This window comes from Stegostoma tigrinum, chromosome 36, assembly GCF_030684315.1.
Source record: "Stegostoma tigrinum isolate sSteTig4 chromosome 36, sSteTig4.hap1, whole genome shotgun sequence".
NCBI classification, from domain to species: Eukaryota; Metazoa; Chordata; class Chondrichthyes; order Orectolobiformes; family Stegostomatidae; genus Stegostoma; species Stegostoma tigrinum.
The window spans coordinates 18,343,722-18,362,490 of NC_081389.1; the positions used below are offsets into that span (position 1 = coordinate 18,343,722).

The following is an 18,769-nucleotide window of genomic DNA, read 5'->3' on the forward strand; positions in this document are numbered from 1 at the left end:
AACTGGGTGGTGCAGTTTGTCATGAATCGAGCGGAGGTGTTCCACAAAGTGGTTCTCCAAGCCTCCGCTTGGTTTTCCCGATGTAGGGGATGCCACATTGGGAACAGCGGATGCAGTATACCACATTAGCAGATGTGCAGGTGAACATCGGTTAAAGTGGAATGTTTTCTTGGCGCCTGGGATAGGGGTGAGGAGGGAGGTGTAGGGGCAGATGTAGAACTTCATGCAGTTGCGATGAAAAGTGTTGGGTAAGGTGGGGCTGGTGAGGAGAGTGGAGCAGACAAGGTAGTCATGGAGAGAGTGGTCCCTCCGGAAAGCACATAAGGGTGGGGAGGATAAAATGTCTTTGGTAGTGGGGTCGGATTGCAGATGGCGGAAGTGGCAGAGGATGACGCGTTAAATTCGGAGGTTGGTGGGCTGGTACGTGAGGACGAGTGGGATTCTGTCTTTGTTGTTATTGCGGGGACAAGGTGTGAGGGATGAGTTGCAGGAAACACAAGAGATGTGATCGAGGGCATTTTCGACCACTGTGGAGGGGAAGTTGTGGTCCTTGATTGATTAAGTTTTACAGCACTTTGATCCATCCTGAGGTCACAGAAGTCAGTACACAAATGAAAATTTCTTTCTTTGAACTGAGCCTTGCCCGTTTAATTTATAAGTATCATTACTGATCATAACAAAATGTTCTCAACACGCTGAAGCCCAAGATTAAGTTTCAAGGGATGATCGAAGTTAAACATTTAAACGGAGTCCAGATTGAGAAAGTGGAGAACACAGCTTTAACCAAAAGAAATATTTTTAAAATGCTGATTTAATTAGAAAGCCTCCATAATTATCCAAGAAAACACTGCGCTCCAGTGTTTGCTGCAGGCCATTAGGATTAACCAGCCCAGGCTCACACCTTCTCAGTGAGACCTCCCTCCATCCCCTTAGTCACATTTCAACATCACTTTAATTCCCAGCCGTTTCCTTGTGGTCTCAAATGCCTCGATGGCCTGGTCCAGTGGGAAACGATGTGTGATCAGAGGTTTCACATCCACCTTTTTTGAAGCCAACATAGCAATCGCCATGGGATACCTGAGTTGGAAAAAACAGAAGGGAACACCACAAAGTGAAAGCAGTCGATACAGCCCCTCAGGCCTGTTCTGACAATCCATAAGGTCATGGCCGGTCTAATTGCGGCCTCAACTACATTTTTATGTCTGGTACCTCACACCCCAAAAACCCTCAAAAAATGTATTTAATACAGCCTTGACTAGCCTCATGGTGGCTCAGTGGTTAGCACTGATGCCCTCACAGCACCAGGGACCCAGGTTCAATTCCACCCCTGGGTGGCTGTATGCGTGGAGTTTGCACATTCTCCCCATGTCTGCATGGGCTTCCTCCGGGTGGCCTGGTTGCCTCCCACAATCCAAAGGTGTGCAGGCTAGAGTGGACTGACCATGCTGAATTGTCCATAGTCTCCAGTGTTGTGTAGGTTGGGTGGATTAGCCATGGGGAATGCAGGATTATGGGAGTAGCGTAGGATAGGGTAGGGCATGGGTAGGGCCCTTCTGGTGTGGACTCAGTGGGCTGAATTGCCTACTTCCACACTGTAGGGATTCTCTGAATATATTCGATGACCCAGCCTCCACTGCTGTCTGAGAACATAGAACATTACAGCACAGTACAGGCCCTTCGGCCCTCGATGTTCTGCCGTCCTGTCATACCGATCTCAAGCCCATCTAACCTACACTATTCCATGTACGTCCATATGCTTGTCCAATGATGACTTAAATGTACCTAAAGTTGGCGAATCTACTACCGTTGCAGGCAAAGCGTTCCATACCCTTACTACTCTCTGAATAAAGAAACTACCTCTGACATCTGTCCTATATCTTTCAACCCTCAATTTAAAGCTATGCCCCCTCATGCTCGCCGTCACCATCCTAGGAAAAAGACTCTCCCTATCCACCCTATCTAACCCTCTGATTATTTTATATGTCTCAATTAAGTCTCCTCTCGACCTTCTTCTCTCTAATGAAAACAGCCTCAAGTCCCTCAGCCTTTCCTCGTAAGACCTTCCCTCCATACCAGGCAACATCCTAGTAAATCTCCTCTGCACCCTTTCCAAAGCTTCCACATCCTTCTTATAATGCGGTGACCAGAACTGTACACAATACTCCAAGCGCGGCCACACCAGAGTTTTGTATAGCTTCACCATAACCTCTTGGTTCCGGAACTCGATCCTTCTATTAATAAAAGCTAAAACACTGTATGCCTTCTTAACCGCCCTGTCAACCTGGGTGACAACTTTCAAGGATCTGTGTACATGGACACCGAGATCTCTCTGCTCATCTACACTGCTAAGAATCTTACCATTAGCCCTGTACTTTGCCTTCCGGTTACTCCTACCAAAGTGCATCACCTCACACTTGTCTGCATTAAACTCCATTTGCCACCTCTCAGCCCAGCTCTGCAGCTTATCTATGTCTCTCTGCAACTTACAGCATCCTTCGTCACTATCCACAACTCCACTGACCTTAGTGTCGTCTGCAAATTTACTAAACCATCCTTCTACGCCCTCACCCATCTCATTTATAAAAATGACCAACACTGACCCTTGCAGTACACCACTAGTGGAATGTCAGATACTAATGAGCCTCAGAGACATACTTCCTCCTCATCTCTGACTTAAATAATTTTTTAAGCCATGCCCGTATTTCTAGACACCTTCACAAGGGGAACATCGTCCCAGCCACCACCCTATCAGCTTGCCTCAGGATCTGATTAATTTCAATATGATCACCTCTCAAACTTCACCAATGAGCAACCCCAATGGGTATAGGGCCACCCTGCCTGACATTTTCTCATAAGATGACCTCTTCATCCTCAGAATCAGTCGAGTGGATCTTCTTTGAAATGCAATTCCATCCTTTCTGAAGGAAGGAGGCTAAAACTATACAATGCCTGACAATACTTCATATTTCATCGACCTAGCTGAATAACATATGAAAAAACTAACGCATTCACTTCAATAATACTTCAGAGTAATACTTCAGAGCTGGTAACACAAACACATTCCAAAGCACTTCATAGGACAGCATCGATCAAAATTTGGCACCGAGCCACATTGAGGTATTTGGTCACAGAGGTCAGCTTTGAGGAGGACAGAGAGAGAGATGTGGACAGAGATATGGGGTGGGGGGAGAGGGACATAGGAGAGAGAGGTGGAAGGAGGAAGAGATGGGGCTTCTGACAGGGAGTTGGAGGAAAAGAGAGAGGTAGAGATGGAGGCAAGAGAGAGAGAGAGAGTGACGGGAAAAGACAGCAAAGGAGAGAGTTGAAGGGAGAGAGAGTTTCAATCAGTGAGCCATACAGCACAGAAACAGACCCTTCAGTCCAACCAGTCCATGCTGAACATAATCCCAAACTAAACTAGTCCCACCTGTCTGCGCTTGGCTCATACCCCTCCAAACATTTCTTGTTCATGTACTTTTCTAAATATCTCTTAAACATTGTAGCTGTCCCTGCATCCACCTCTTCCTCTGGAAGTTCACTCCATACATGAACCACTCTGTGTAAAAAAGATTGCCTTTCATGCCTTTTTTTAAATCTTGCTCCTCTCACCTTAAAAATATGCCCCCTCGTGTTGAAGTCCCCCACCCCAGGGAAAAGACACCTGCCATTCGGCTTACCTGTCTGCTTCATGATTTTATGAACCTACCGAGGGTCAACTCTCAACTTCCTAGCTCCAGCAAAAGAAGTCCCAGCCTGCCTAGAGGTGGAAGGAGAGAGAAGCAGATATATAGAGGGAGATACATAGTTGGTGTGATAGATATGGAAGAGAGAGAGAGAGAGAGAGATGAAGGAACAGAGATTGAGAGAAAGCCAGAAAGGTTTAATGATGGAGCTCCCTACCGAGGGTCTGGGTAGCTGAAGGCATAGCCCTCTAGTGGTAGAGTGAAGCATATCAGGACACATCAGAGGCCAGAATTGTAAGAGAACAAGAGATCCTGGTCTGTCTTGGGGCTATAGGAGGTTACCGAGACAGAGAGGGATTAAGGCTTGGAGGGATGTGAACCATAACAATACAAAAGTTAAAAATTTGGAGCATGTGGGCCGATGTAGGGCAGAGGTCATAAGGAAGCTGTATTCATGAGACTTAGCTGTTATTCAGAACTCTGTTCACAAACAGGCAAGAAAATCTGATTTTAGCTGAGCAGGGCATACCAGTAAAAGGGTTAAATATGTAATTGGGAACACTCGATTACTCCTCCAAGCACATACAATTGAATGAAAGATTGTACAAGGAAGTAACAGTGAAGGAACTCACAAAAGGGAAAGCTGACAAAGCCGTGCATGATGATGTCATGTTCAATATTCCCTGTAAACAGTACAGCTCAGGAACTACAAGCACATTCCACCATCCTTCACCTCCTGACCTCCAGACCCTGAACACAGATATCCTCCCAGAAACAACTCAAATTAAAGAAAAATACTTCCTCCTTCAGCAGTTTTGTCAGAAACACTAACAGTACTTTTAGCTCAAGCTATACATAAATATAAACAAATCATATTAATAATTCTGCGGAATGAATAAAATCTATATCTTAAAGTTATGAGTCAGTTACTAAGATAGTGCCTATCGATCACACAGGTTTGAGAACTTCCTGGATGCTGTCTTTTCCTCTACCTCAGCAATACATGACTAATTTCTGCCAAATTTGTGTAGGAGTTATATCAGTGGAGCTTTGGGCGAATTCCTGGCTGTAAATCAATTCTGTTTTTTTTAATGACCCCTTGTTGCAAAAATATTCTTTTAATTGTTTAAGATACTGCAGTCTCCTGTCACTTCATAACCCTTCAACAAGTTCACCTTCTGCACCACCAGCCATCCAATTATTGACCCAGATAACCCAGTGTGGAGCCAGAGGAACACAGTCGAACAGGCGGCATCAGAGGAGCAAGAAAGCTGACATTTCAGGTTGGGACACTTCTTCAGAAAATTTCTGAAGAAAATGACAGCTTTCCTGCTCCTCTGATGCTGCCTTTCCTGCTGTGTTCCTCCAGTTCTACGGATATGATTTTATCATAGAGAACGTGTACCCTATGGCAGTGAGGCTAATACCTGACTGAGCCAGCAGCGCAGAAACAGCTACCGCTTCTACAAAGGAATCACAGAATTGTTACAGTGAAAAGAAGGCCATTCAGCCCAATGTGTCCTCATTGGCTGCCTGGGCATGTTGACCATAGCAGGCCAATCTCTGGCCTTTTCCCCATAATCCTGCAGATTGCTCCCATTTAAATAATATCCAATTCAACCTGAATACCTCATTTGCATGTGGCTCCTTCACACTTCCAGACCCTAACCATTCACAGTGTGAAAATGTTTTCTCCCCCACCCCTCATTTGCTTCTTTGGCAAACCATTTAAAGCTGTTCCCTTTTGTTCTCAATCCCCTTACAGTTTCTCCCTGCCCACTCCATCCAGACTCCTCTTTCAAATGTCCCCTCAGCCTTCTCCTCTCCAAAGAGAACAGTCCCAACTCCTCTGATCTCTCCTGACAATTGCAGTTTCTGTCTAGGTGAGTTGTCTGGAAGTGATTGTCAGACACGGTGCACAATGTGCTATGGGTTCACTGTTGCCTGTTTGCGTGTGATACCCCCTTCTGAGCTGGAAGTCCCTTTAGTCAACACAAAGTGCAGTGTGGTTTCTGCACAGACATTATGTGGATGCAGGCCATTCAGCCCATGGAGTATATACTGACCGTATAAGCAGTATTCCACCCAGATCCAATCCCCTACCCTATCCCTTTTATCTCTGCATTTCCCAGGGCTAATCCACTTAGACTGCACATCCCTGATCACTAGACGAGAACTGAATTAGCTTTATTGTGAAACATACTCAAATGACTACAGTGAAAAGTGCGCAAATCACACTTATGGCTCATCTTTGGTACAAAAGTTGCAAGATACAGCTTCTTCAGTTATAATTCTTATAAAAATAGACAAATAAAAAGTCCATTGTCGCAGATGTTAGGATAAAATGGACTAAAACATGTTCAGAACAATGGTCTTCCAACCCAATCCACACTACCACCTAGCCTCTAGTCTGCACTGGACATTGACTTCAGGCAGTGCCACATTTCACCTCAAGGCTCATGATGCTGGGAATTCACTCTGGCATCACCTTGCGACCAGAAGTCCACACTGAGGCCATGCCAGGCTGAGAGACTGCCTGAAGATCATCATACCAGGCTGAGAGAACACCTCGTCAGGTCTGTACTGAGACTGGAATTTCTGAGGCTGCAAGGTTGGAAGCCGGAAGTTCCGAGGCTGGGAGTACGGGCCAATTCAGATTGGCCAATCCACCTAAGCTGCACATCCTTGCCCTATGGGAGGAAATTGGAGCACCCAGAAATCGTGGTGTAATTTTCCCAGGCACAGTAATACTTGGGGTGGGGGTCTCTGGATTTAGGTGAAACAAGCAGAAACAGCGCAGCTAGGAGAACAGGAACTCCTCTGGTCCATGCACAAGCATGGCCCCAACCCTCCCATAGCCAGTCATTTTAACACAACATCCTATTCACACAGCTGCATGTCTGTCCTCGGCATGCTGTAGTGTTCCAGCAAAGCATAGCGCAAACTGGAGGAACAACATCTCATCTTCAGGCTAGGGACTTTACAACCATCTGGACTTCATATGGAGTTCAACACCTTCAGATTGTGAATGAGCACCCATTCCTCCCTGTCTTTTGGCTTTACTTGTTACATTCTCTGTCACCATGTCCTCTCTCTGTTCCCTGGCTCCAGTGGGACTGTCTGTTCTTCCCAGTTTGACAGTTGGATACACCATTGTTCTGCCATTCTCACCTCCCGATCACTTAATCTGCCCTATCAATACCCTTTCTCCCCTAACACTCCACCCTCAGCCCCACTATTGCATAAATGCTGTCCCCTCCATACTTCGCTTCATCTCTGATGAAGAGGCATCTAGACTCGAACCACTACCTTGCTCTCTCTCCATGGATGGTGCCTAACTTGCTGTGATGTCCATCACATTTTCTTTTCAGTACAGGGATGATTCTATTTGGTTTTATTCTTTATAAGATTCAAGAGCCCAGAGGCCAATGACTGAAATTTACAAAAAAAGCTTTTTTTTTAAAGGAAGACTTGCTTGAAGCACTTGGTGCATTTTTGAAGGTGCCATTCAAAGGTCTGACCTTGACATTGCTGCGACATCATCAAAATTTATGAGCTGACTCAACACTTTAACAGTTAACCAATTTATAAAGAGAATAACAAGTCATGTCAATTCAAGTTTTCAAATGTTCATACCGTACACATAAAACATGTTATTTATCTCAAATTGACCACGTACTCTATGTCCAGTCTCTCTAAACTTTATTCATCATGATTGATAAAGGGAAGAGGTTTAGAGAAACCAATGCTGGACAACAGGCTGCTTTTATTGTTACAGCATCCCAACTGAACAAGTCACAGCTAAAGCCTGCAGATCCTGGAATCTGTACTGAGAACAAAACATGTTGTGAATCACAGTGGATCAGGCAACATCCACGGAGCAAGCTAATGTTTCGAATCTTGATGCTACTTTATCAGAGCTCTGATGAAGAGTCATCTAGACACGAAATGTTTGCATGTATTTACAAGTATTGTCCAACCCATTCCAAGAATGTTTGATTTGATTTATTATTGTGATGTGTACCGAGCTACAGTGAAAAGTGTTGTCTTATGTACCCTATGGGCAGACTGTACTATACAAGTGCATCAGAGTAACAGCACAGAGTGCAGGATACAAAGTGTCCCCACATTCTTTGAAACACAATCTAAGTCCTTCACAGTTTGTGTGCTTGTTTCTTCATCGTTCTCTCAGACTCTTACACTTTGATTTGCAATCGCCAATGGGGTGGGGGGAGGTGAAATGAGGGTTAGGTGTGATCTCATTCCTGGGGAAGGAGGAGGGTGGGTTATCATTGACAGTAGGTTGGATGGGCTTAGACTATTCCCACTGGAGTTTGAGAGGTGATCTGATTGGAATTTATAAGATCCTGAGCAGACCTGACCGGATAATGGGAACTGTAGATGCTGGGGAATCCAAGATAACAAAGTGTGGAGCTGGATGAGCACAGCAGGCCAAACAACATCTCAGGAGCACAAAAGCTGACATTTCGGGCCTAGACCCTTCATCAGAGAGGGGGATGGGGAGAGGGAACTGGAATAAATAGGGAGAGAGGAGAAGGCGGACTGAAGATGGAGAGAAAACAAGATAGGTAGAGAGGAGAGTATAGGCGAGGAGGTAGGGAGGGGATAGGTCAGTCCAGGGAAGATGGACAGGTCAAGGAGGTGGGATGAGGTGGTAGGTAGGAAATGGAGGTGCGGCTTGAGGTGGGAGGAAGGGATGGGTGAGAGGAACAACAGGTTAGGGAAACAGAGACAGGCTGGGCAGGTTTTGGGATGCAGCGGGGGGAGGGGAAGAACTGGGCTGGTTCAGCTCACTTCAGAACCAGCCCAGTTCTTCCCCTCCCCCCACTGCATCACAAAACCAGCCCAGCCTGTCTCTCCTTCCCTAACCTGTTCTTCCTCTCACCCATCCTTTCCTCCCACCTCAAGCCGCACCTCCATTTCCTACTTACCACCTCATCCCGCCTCCTTGACCTGTCCAGCTTCCCTGGACTGACCTATCCCCTCCCTACCTCCTCAACTATACTCTCCTCTCTACCTATCTTGTTTTCTCTCCATCTTCGGTCCATCTCCCCCCTCTCCCTATTTATTCCTGTTCCCTCTCCCCATCCCCCTCTCTGATGAAGGGACTAGGCCTGAAATGTCTGCTTTTGTGCTCCTGAGATGCTGCTTGGCCTGCTGTGTTCATCCAGCTCCACACTTTGTTATCTCAGACCTGACAGGATGTCTGCCATCACGAGAGAGACTAGAATTTAAGGATGTTGTTTAAAATTTGGTGATTACCTTAAGACAGAGGAGGTAATTTTCACCTATCAGAAGGCCTTGGGCTTGTGCAACTCTCCTTCCAGGACAGTGAATGTTTTTCAGGCTGAGAGAGGCATGTCCTTGATTCACAAGAGAGTCAAAAGGACCAGAGTCATAGAGTCAAACAGCGCAGAAACAGACCCTTCAGCCTAACTAGTCCATGCTGAACATAACCCTGAACTAAACCAGCCCCACTTGCCTGCATTTGGCCCATATCCCTTCAAACCTTCCCTATTCATGTATTCATCTAAGTGTCTTTTAAACGTTTTAACTTTGTCCACATCCACCACTTTCTCAGGAAGTTCATTCCAGACATGAACAACCCTCTGTGAGAAAACTTTTTTCCTCATGTCTTTTTAAATGTCTCTCCTCTCACCTTAAAAAAGGTCTTGAAGTCCACCATTCTAGAAAATAGATACCTACCATTTACTCTTTCTATACCCCTCATTATTTTATAAACGTCTATAAGGTCACCTCTCAAAGTCCTGCGTTCCAGTGAAAAAAGTCCCAGCCTATCCAGCCTCTCTTTATAACTCAAACCTTCTATACTATTCCTCTGGCAACATCCTGGTAAATCTCCTCTGAACCCTCTCTAGATTAACAATATCTATCCTGGAGCAGTGAGGAGTACAAGTAGGAAAATTGGGTTGGGGCTTCCATCAGATCAGCCGTGAAGTTATCAAATGATGGGATAGGCTCGAGGGCCTGAACTGCCTATACCTGATCCTAATTCATGTGTGGCACACTTTGGAAACAACCCTCTCAGTGACATGTCAGTCTTACGGCGCTTCTGAAACCTGATGCTATTTTCGAAGGGAGGGGCATGGATCGTAGAATAGGGGAGCTAGCTCAACTCTAATTCATGGCTCATTAAACTCCTAGAGGCATTGGTTTCTGGGTGAACTTAGGAATTCCAAACCAATCTGATGCACATTAACTGCTCAGCTGTCAGGGCCTGCGCAGGGAGCCATTCAATGATGTGGCTGATGAACAAAAATAGGGCCATTCAACATATCTTATATTTACCATGTCCATTGGGTACTTGTGGCACAGTGGTAGCGTCAGTACCTCTAAACAAGGAGGCCTGGGTTCAAGTCCCATCTGTTTCACAGGTTGCTTAGAAAATATTCTTACTGATCTTGCAATTTCCAGACTGCCCTATTGCACAACTTCTTTTGGAAGTCACCATCGGAATTTGCCCTCAAGTGTTGCAGTCTGGAGATGGTTCCCATCTCTATCAAGCAATTGGGCGTCACAGATTGGATGTTGAGCTTATTGCCTGTCCAATCAACAATTTTCCATTTCACACCATGTCGGGGTCCGGGAGCCTGAGATGATTCAGGCACCAGGATTAAAAATGGCTGCCTCGTGCCTGAACCAGCCGTTATCACTGTGATTGCCTCTTCACTCAAGTCTCCATGGCCTCAAAAATCATAGAACCACAGAATCCCTCCAGTGAGACAAGAGGCCATTCAGTCCATCGTGTCCACACTGTCCCTCCGATGAGCATCCCACCCAGGCCCAGACCACTATCCAAAATGCAAACAAGCCAAGGAAGATTGCCGGTTACTGGGCCCTGTACATGCTGAGACCAATTTTCAGCAATTTTCTCATGAAATCACTCTATGATACCTCGAAAAGTTTCTATGAAAATGAAAACACAACTATTTTGGCTTCTTCCGTCATACAATCCACAAACTTTCCTGCCGCCACACAACACATGTATTTCAAATCATGAACAGTTGCCAGGTGGTTAATTCCTCCTCTCTAACTCCACCCAGGATGGATGGACTGAAGTGCATCAGGCAGTCAATTCTCCTCTCAAACCAGCCTAATATCATCTCATGTCACACAGCCTTGGTAAAGGATATCAGGCCTCTGTGCCTTTATTGTGTTCCACTTACAAACATCAATTTTCAGGCAATGGTGAAGGCACCAGATTTTAAAATGTGGATCATCAAAGGATCCACTGAGGGTGTTGTTGACAAGACGACAATATAGATCAGGCGGTGTAGAAACAGCCACATTGACTGATGACCTGGGGCCATAGCCTCTCAAAGATGCCAGAGGACACTGAATGCTTGTCCTGGAGTTTATTAAAGACCGTACAGTGTATTCAGATGTCAAAAAATATTTGGGAATCGAGGGACAGTATTGAAAGATAGTGTTGAGATAAGAGATCAGTCATGCTTGTGTTGAATGGCGCAGCCTACTGCAGGGGATAAATGGTTTACACCTGCCACTGTACTTTCCATCTTCCTCCTGCTCCCTGATTATCATTTTGAATCCCTTTGATAGAAAAGGTGTGTAGAGATGTATATCATGTAGAAGATTCAACATTATCACTCAAGATGAAAAACAAAGTTGCTGGAAAAGCTCAGCAGGTCTGGCAGCATCTGTGGAGGAGCGAACACAGTTAACGTTTCAGGTCCAGTGACCCTTCCTCAGAACATTTCACCGGGTCACCGGACCCAAAACGTTAACTGTGTTTTCTCCTCCGCAGATGCTGCCAGACCTGCTGAGCTTTTCCAGCAACTTTGTTTTCATTCCTGATTCACAGCATCTGCAGTTCTTTTGGTTTTCACTCAAAATCCAAATGGCCTCCCCGTTTGTCATAGTGGCTCAGTTCTAACCATGGTGTCGATGGAGAATGGCTGGTTGATGTGATAGGATACAGAAAATAGAGGATGATACACACACAAGGATGTGCGCAGGCTAGAAGGAGAAATGCTGTGTTGTTTATGAAGCCACACCTATGATGGCATAAGCTATGAGGCCACATAGGCTTTTTCCCCAAATAACGTCTGACCTCATAAAATTCAAACCACGACACTTTCTACATTTTAACCTTTTTTTTAAAGAAAAGAGAGGCTTTGTTTAACAGCTTATTTTACCATGCGTGACGAAATGGGGTTCTTGGGGGAACTGAATGACCATCAAATGACACCATATTGGACAAAGTTACTTAATGACTTGTAAAAAGGGACATTGCGAGAGGGACATTTTTCTTTTGAGGGAGATATGATGAAGAAAGGCCCTACTTGTTATTTGGTGCATGTGTCTGAGTACAACTGACATAACAGTGTACAATAACATTTCTAGGGTCTTGGTAGCACAGTGGCAGTCTTAGAATCATGGAATTCCTACAGTGTGGAAACAGGCCATTCGGCCCATTGAGTGTACACCAATCCTCCAAAGAGCATCCCACCTAGACCCACCCCATCCTGTGCCTCTGCATTCCCCATGGCTAAGCCACCTAGCCTGCATATCCTCAACACTACAGGCAATTTACCACAGCCAGCCCACCCTAGCCTGCATATCTTTGGACTGTGGGAGAAAACTGAAGCACCCGGAGGAAACCCACACAGGCACGGGGAGAATGTGCCGACTCCATACAGACAGTTGCCTGAGGGTGGAGTCGAGCCCGGGTGTTGTGAGGCAGCAGTGCTAACCTTTGAGGCACCATGCTGCCCCAAAGTGTCTCCATCTCTGAGCCAGAAAGTCTAGAATCTAGTCGCACTTACCTCAGATCTGTGTTATGTCATAACATGTCCGAACAGGTTGATTAAAAATAACTACATTCATTCTGAGTGAAAATGCTCTCCCATTAGAAGTAATGACCAGACCAGCCCTCTGGTTAGTCAAATTACTGTCACAGAACTTTTCACACCAGGCTGACGTGGCTAATAAAGCCTGAGTTTAACATTGATGGAAATTTAGTAGCCATCAGTCCAACACTCCATTGAACCTGCATTTGTGTATTACAGTAGATTTAGAGGAATTTGAATCACATCCTTTGGACTGTGAAATAAGGGAGCTACCAAACTAAGCCACATCTGACCCTTAGCAAGAAAACTTGAATGGTACAGTTAGAAACCGGAAGCCTTGTGCAAATGACAGAATATGGGGGAAACTTGTGATTCTCCAAAATGTCCATTGTCAGATAACAGAGGTTCTACAGGAGTGATGGACAACTTCAGGGGTAATCTTCTAGAATATTCCATCCTTCATTTGTGCTCTCAAACCTGTTCTTCCTCATGTACAACGCAAAAACATTTTTGGCCTTCCTGCTCACTGATGTCTCGGTGCAATTTCAATTGCATTGGAGATTAAGTCAACCGCCCAAAACTTCAAATAGAAAGGTAACTCAAACATAGGTTCCAAATGTCAGATTACTCATCAACAATATTATGAAATCATTCCTGTGAAGTTAGTCTTTGTAAATTAGGGTGGAACTTTCCCAAGAATAAATTCTTGAAGCAATGTTATGAAACCATGGGTATAGGAGAATGTCAGAGATTTATTGCTAACATAGCAACAGTGGGACACATGGAATTTATTTCTATTATGTAAGTGAATGATAATCAGACACATTCCTTAAATAATCAGGAAGGGTGCATTTCAAAATCACAGGATTGTCACAGTATGGAAAGAGGCCATTTGGACCATCATGCTTTTGCTGATTCTTAGGATGAGCAACTCATTTAGTGCCATTCTCCAACCTTCTCCCTGCAACTGTGCATATCGTTATAGTTCAAATAGTCATCTAACTCTCCTCTGAATGACTTGACTGAACCTACCTCCACCTCCACTCTCACATCCCAGATCCTAATACCTCAACACATAAAAAAAGCCTTTCCTCATTTCACTTATGCTTTTCTCTAACAAATTTTAAAAATCTGTGCCCTCCCAATTTCATTTCTCGAACATCCAGGAACAGCTTCTTCCGACTTTCTCAGTTCACACCACTCAAGGTTTTGAATGTAACTATCAGTGTCAGCGAAACAAAACAACTGATCATTCACTTCAGAAAGAAAGGGGGAGAATATGCCCTCATCTAAACCAACGGATCTAAGGGTGAGAAGTTTGAGAATGTCAAGTTCCTAGGAGTGATGATAATCGACAGCCTGTCCTGGATTTCCCACATAGATGCAACAGTCAAGCAGGCACAACGACACCTCCTCTTCCTCAGGTGGCTGAGTAAACTCGGCATGCCCTGAAGGTCCCTCACCAACTTCTGCAGACGCACCATTGAAAGCACACTGTCTGGGTGTATAACAGCCTGGTGTGGTACCTGCTCTGCCCAGGACTGGAAGAAACTACAGAAGGTGGTGTGCACAGCCCAATCCATCACGGAAGCCAACCTTCCATCCACGGACTCCATTTACACCCCCATTGCCAGGGAAAGGCTGCCAACATCATCAGAGACCCATCAAAGGCCTTCCATCAGGCAGAAGCTTGAGCATGTACCAACAAGTTCAAGAACAGCTTCTTCTCTGTTGTTATTAGACTAATGAATGGACTTCTCTGACCTGATCTTGCTTTGCGCACCTCCTGAATGGTGCAAGCTATATGCTTCAATCTGTCTGATCTGTATGCCCTTGTTTGCTATGATCTGCCTGTACTGCTTGCAAAACAAAACTTTTCATTGAACTTAGGCACATATGATAACAATAAATCAAATCAAACCAAACAAGATCTCTTCTCAACACTTCCTTCTAGAAGGAAAACAGTCAGAAACAATCATAGATAAGGGATAATGGGAACTGCAGATGCTGGAGAATTCCAAGATAATAAAATGTGAGGCTGGATGAACACAACAGGCCAAGCAGCATCTCAGGAGCACAAAAGCTGACGTTTTGGGCCTGGACCCTTCATCAGAGAGAGGGATGGGGAGAGGGAACTGGAATAAATAGGGAGAGAGGGGGAGGCGGACCGAAGATGGAGAGTAAAGAAGATAGGTGGAGAGAGTATAGGTGGGGAGGTAGGGAGGGGATAGGTCAGTCCAGGGAAGACGGACAGGTCAAGGAGGTGGGATGAGGTTAGTAGGTAGATGGGGGTGCGGCTTGGGGTGGGAGGAAGGGATGGGTGAGAGGAAGAACCGGTTAGGGAGGCAGAGACAGGTTGGACTGGTTTTGGGATGCAGTGGGTGGGGGGGAAGAGCTGGGCTGGTTGTGTGGTGCAGTGGGGGGAGGGGACGAACTGGGCTGGTTGAGGGATGCAGTAGGGGAAGGGGAGATTTTGAAACTGGTGAAGTCCACATTGATACCATCAGGCTGCAGGGTTCCCGGGTGGAATATGAGTTGCTGTTCCTGAAACCTTCGGGTGGCATCATTGTGGCAGTGCAGGAGGCCCATGACGGACATGTCATCTAAAGAATGGGAGGGGGAGTGGAAATGGTTTGCGACTGGGAGGTGCAGTTGTTTGTTGCGAAACAATCATAGAATCCCTACAGTTTGGAAGCAGGCCATTTGGCTCATCAGTTCCACACTGACTGTCCAAAGAGCATCCCACCCAGACCCATCCCCCTACCCTTCTCCTGCATTTCCCATGGTCAACCCACCTTCATCCCCAGCACCTCGCCACAGCCCTCTGGCACCTTCCCCTGTAACCAACAAAGGTTCAACACCTGCCCATTTACCCCCTCCCTCCCCAGTATCCAAGGGGCCAAACATACCCTCCAGGTGAAGTAACAGTTCACCTGCACTTCCCAGAATCTAGTCTATTGCATTCGCTGCTCACAATGTGGTCTCCTCTACATTGGGGAAACAAAGCGTAAACTTGGCGACTGCTTCGCAGAACATCTACGTTCTGCTCGCAAAAAAGGCCCTGAATTACCTGTTGCCTGCCACTTCAATGCACCACTTTGCTCCCTGGCCAACATCTCTGTCTCTCGCTTGTTACAGTGCTCCAGTGAAACCCAATGCAAGCTGGTGGAACAACACCTCATTTTCCACTTGGGGATCCTACAGCCCTCTGGACTCAATATTGAGTTCAATAATTTTAGGGCCTAAACTCTCCCATGTCCCACCCCCCACCCCACACATCAGGCCTTGTTACCACATAGCCTGCCATTACACACTCCCTGTTGTTAGTCACCAGAAGTCCCCAGTAACAACTATTCACCCTCCCAGCCTGATCGTTAGTAACTCCTTTGTCTGTCCAACTGTCTTCCTCTCTCTTTGGGCTCTATCCTATCGTTTACTCCCTACCCCACCCATCTCCCTATTTTCTGCATATAAACTGGCATTTTCCCAGCCACCATCAGTTCTGAGGAAGGGTCACCGGACCTGAAATATTAATTCTGTTTTCTCCTCTACAGATGCTGCCAGGCCTGCTGAGCTTTTCCAGCAACTTTGTTTCTGTTCTTTTGTTTGTTACTAAACATCACCAACCTATCTACATAACTGAAATTATATAACTCCTGTAACTACAGACTGTAACTGCTTTATTCGAAAGGGGATGCAGAAAGCAGGGAATACAGCACAAAGTGTCTCACAGGGAAGACTGTAGTATCTATTCCTGAAGATGAGACAAGAAGGCAATGGGAGAAGTTCAAGCCAGCCAGGAAGACTCATCAAGATTCTGAGAAAGGGAAATGCTGCTTAACCAACCTACCCCTTTGAAGAATTTGCATTTGGCATTAAACAACTTCAACAACATGTCTCTTTTTTTCTAACAGATTAACTGTTGACGATCACCCTGCTATTGGGGAGAGCTTGTTACATGTAAATTGGCTGCCTGGTGTCTAACATCATAGTGTAAGACAAGGGAACAAGTGATCACTTTTCTCAAGTCACTTACTGCGTTGGGTCATCCCAAGGCGGTAACAGGCACAAAATAAATGCAATCTCTTTCTTTGCTAATCAAAAAAGAAACACCAGTGCTTCCATGAAACTGAATGGCTAGTACCGACTGAATTTCCATTAAACTGACAGCAAAGTCTGCCCCAGTGTGATGGTCAGTGAGCAGAACCAGGAAACCAGATTACAGACCCACATTTCTTTCAAAGAGCCAGCTTGTTTTGAGGAGCTTCCATCAGTAGAACCTGGATAGAAATTAGAACAAAGGAGCAAGTGACAGTGCTAACACTGTCATTAGGGGAGCAAAGTCCAAGGAGAATTGGAATGTTTGCTGATGCATATTTTGAAAGTTGGGACTGTCCTATTTGTTTAGGGTGCAGGAGAAGGTAATTGCAGCCAATTATTTTCAAAGATTGTTTTTGAGAAGGTAGCATGTCTTTTGGATTATGACACTAACAAGTACCAAATTGCTGTCTTTAATCTCTTGAACATACTTATATGAGAATGAATCCAACAGGATTTGAGTTCTACACATGATGAATGCAGATGCAAAAGTCGTATGTTTAAATTAACTCATCCCTGTGATAACACATTTCCCCTTTGCTCCATCTCGGAATTTCTCATTAGATCTGTGTGTAGTGTCACCAAAACCTCCAGGGTTGTCCTGGAGAGGTTAAAAATGAATCTTCAGGACAATTTTGTAGTAACCAGTGAGAAAAGTCAATGATGTCTTGAAGATTAACATATATTCCTAAAAGTTATTTGAACAGGTTTGTTGCCTGGTTATGAAAAATATATTGAGAGTGACATAATAAGAATCTTTGACTGGCAACCAATAATTATCCAAGCAGATAATAAAATCTTGATCAGAAGAAGAGTCATACCAGACTTACTGTGCTCACTCTGTAGCTTTGAGTTTCACCTGCAATTGCTGTAACAAGGAGTCTACTTTTTTTATTGTCATTCATTCATGGGATGAGGGCATTGCTGGCTAGACTGCATTCATTGCCCAGAGGGCAGTTAAGAGCCAACCACATTGCTGTGGGTCGAGAGTCACATGTAGGCCAGACCAGGTAAGGAAGGCAGTTTCCTTCCCTGTAGGGCATTAGTGAACCAGATGGGATTTTCCAGCAATCAACAATGGATTCATGGTCATCATTAGATTCTTAATTCCAGATACTTATTGAATTCAAATTCCACCATCTGCTGTGGCAGGATTCGAACCTGGGTCCTCAGAACATTATCTGGGCCTCCGGATTAACAATCCAGCGATAATACCACGAGGCCATCACCTCCCCCTTGCCTTGCCACTAGCTGTGAGGAGATGGGATACCATAATAACAACGTGTGTATGTGTGCATGTGCGCGTTGAGAGAGAAAGGGCGCGTGGTATGGAAGTGAGTCGTGTGTTTCTTGTGGAGGTTTGACCCAAGCAGCTCCATTTCGCAGGGCTCCACACTGTACAGTCTGTTCCGTAGGACGTAAACTGAGACAAAAATCAATTGTACCCAGGTCTGCTCTTTGGTTTGCCTGAAATTTGTTGATCTTCCAGAGCAAGGAGTTGACCTCGGCCAAGTGTTGTAGACAGGCGCATTCCAAAATCCAGAACTACATGCTGACGGACGTGCTAAAGCTTAGAGCAACTGTCGACTTGGCACAATGGGGAAAGATCACTGTCTGAGGACCTTCTGTCAAAGTACAATGAGGTCTGTTCGGTTATCAGACCATCCCAGTGCCTCAAATGTATGTAAATATAGTCTTGTACAAGTCAGAAATGCCCTGGGTTTGTTTGCTGCATAGAGTCAAGCTCCAATGTTAGTTCGTTACTTCATATATTATTGTCCAGAACTGAACTGCTTTAGTGACTATGCATTTATATAAAGATATTTTTGTAATAATATATACTTTCCAAATAAAAAATTGTGAGGAGCCCTCGTTGCCCACTGAAGTTGGTAACTCTGGATATTTGTCACTCTCAGTGTTGTGGTACACTGAATTTCACAGCATCTCCCAGCGTCTGTGAGCTACCACATGTTCACTTTTCACTACCACATGTTCTGAGGAAGGGTGACCGGACCCGAAACATTAACTCTGTTTCTTTTCCTTCACAGATGCTGCCAGACCTGCTGAGCTTTTCTAGCAACATCTGCTTTCGTTCCTGACTTACAGCATCCGCCGTTCTTTTGGTTTTTATACAAT

At 45.1% G+C, this 18,769-nt stretch overlaps 1 protein-coding gene across 2 annotated transcripts in view; it reads right to left on the reverse strand.

Annotated features, from left to right (window-relative positions):
- Positions 1-793: 793 nt before the first annotated feature.
- Positions 794-18,769, reverse strand: part of LOC125446832 (sorbitol dehydrogenase-like) — a 41,508-nt gene continuing 23,532 nt past the window's right edge. For both annotated transcript variants that reach the window (XM_048520719.2, XM_048520720.2), the window contains exon 9: positions 794-1,077. In XM_048520719.2, the coding sequence (XP_048376676.2) occupies positions 930-1,077 (148 nt within the window). In that variant the 3' untranslated portion in view covers positions 794-929. The remainder of the gene's footprint in view (positions 1,078-18,769) is intronic.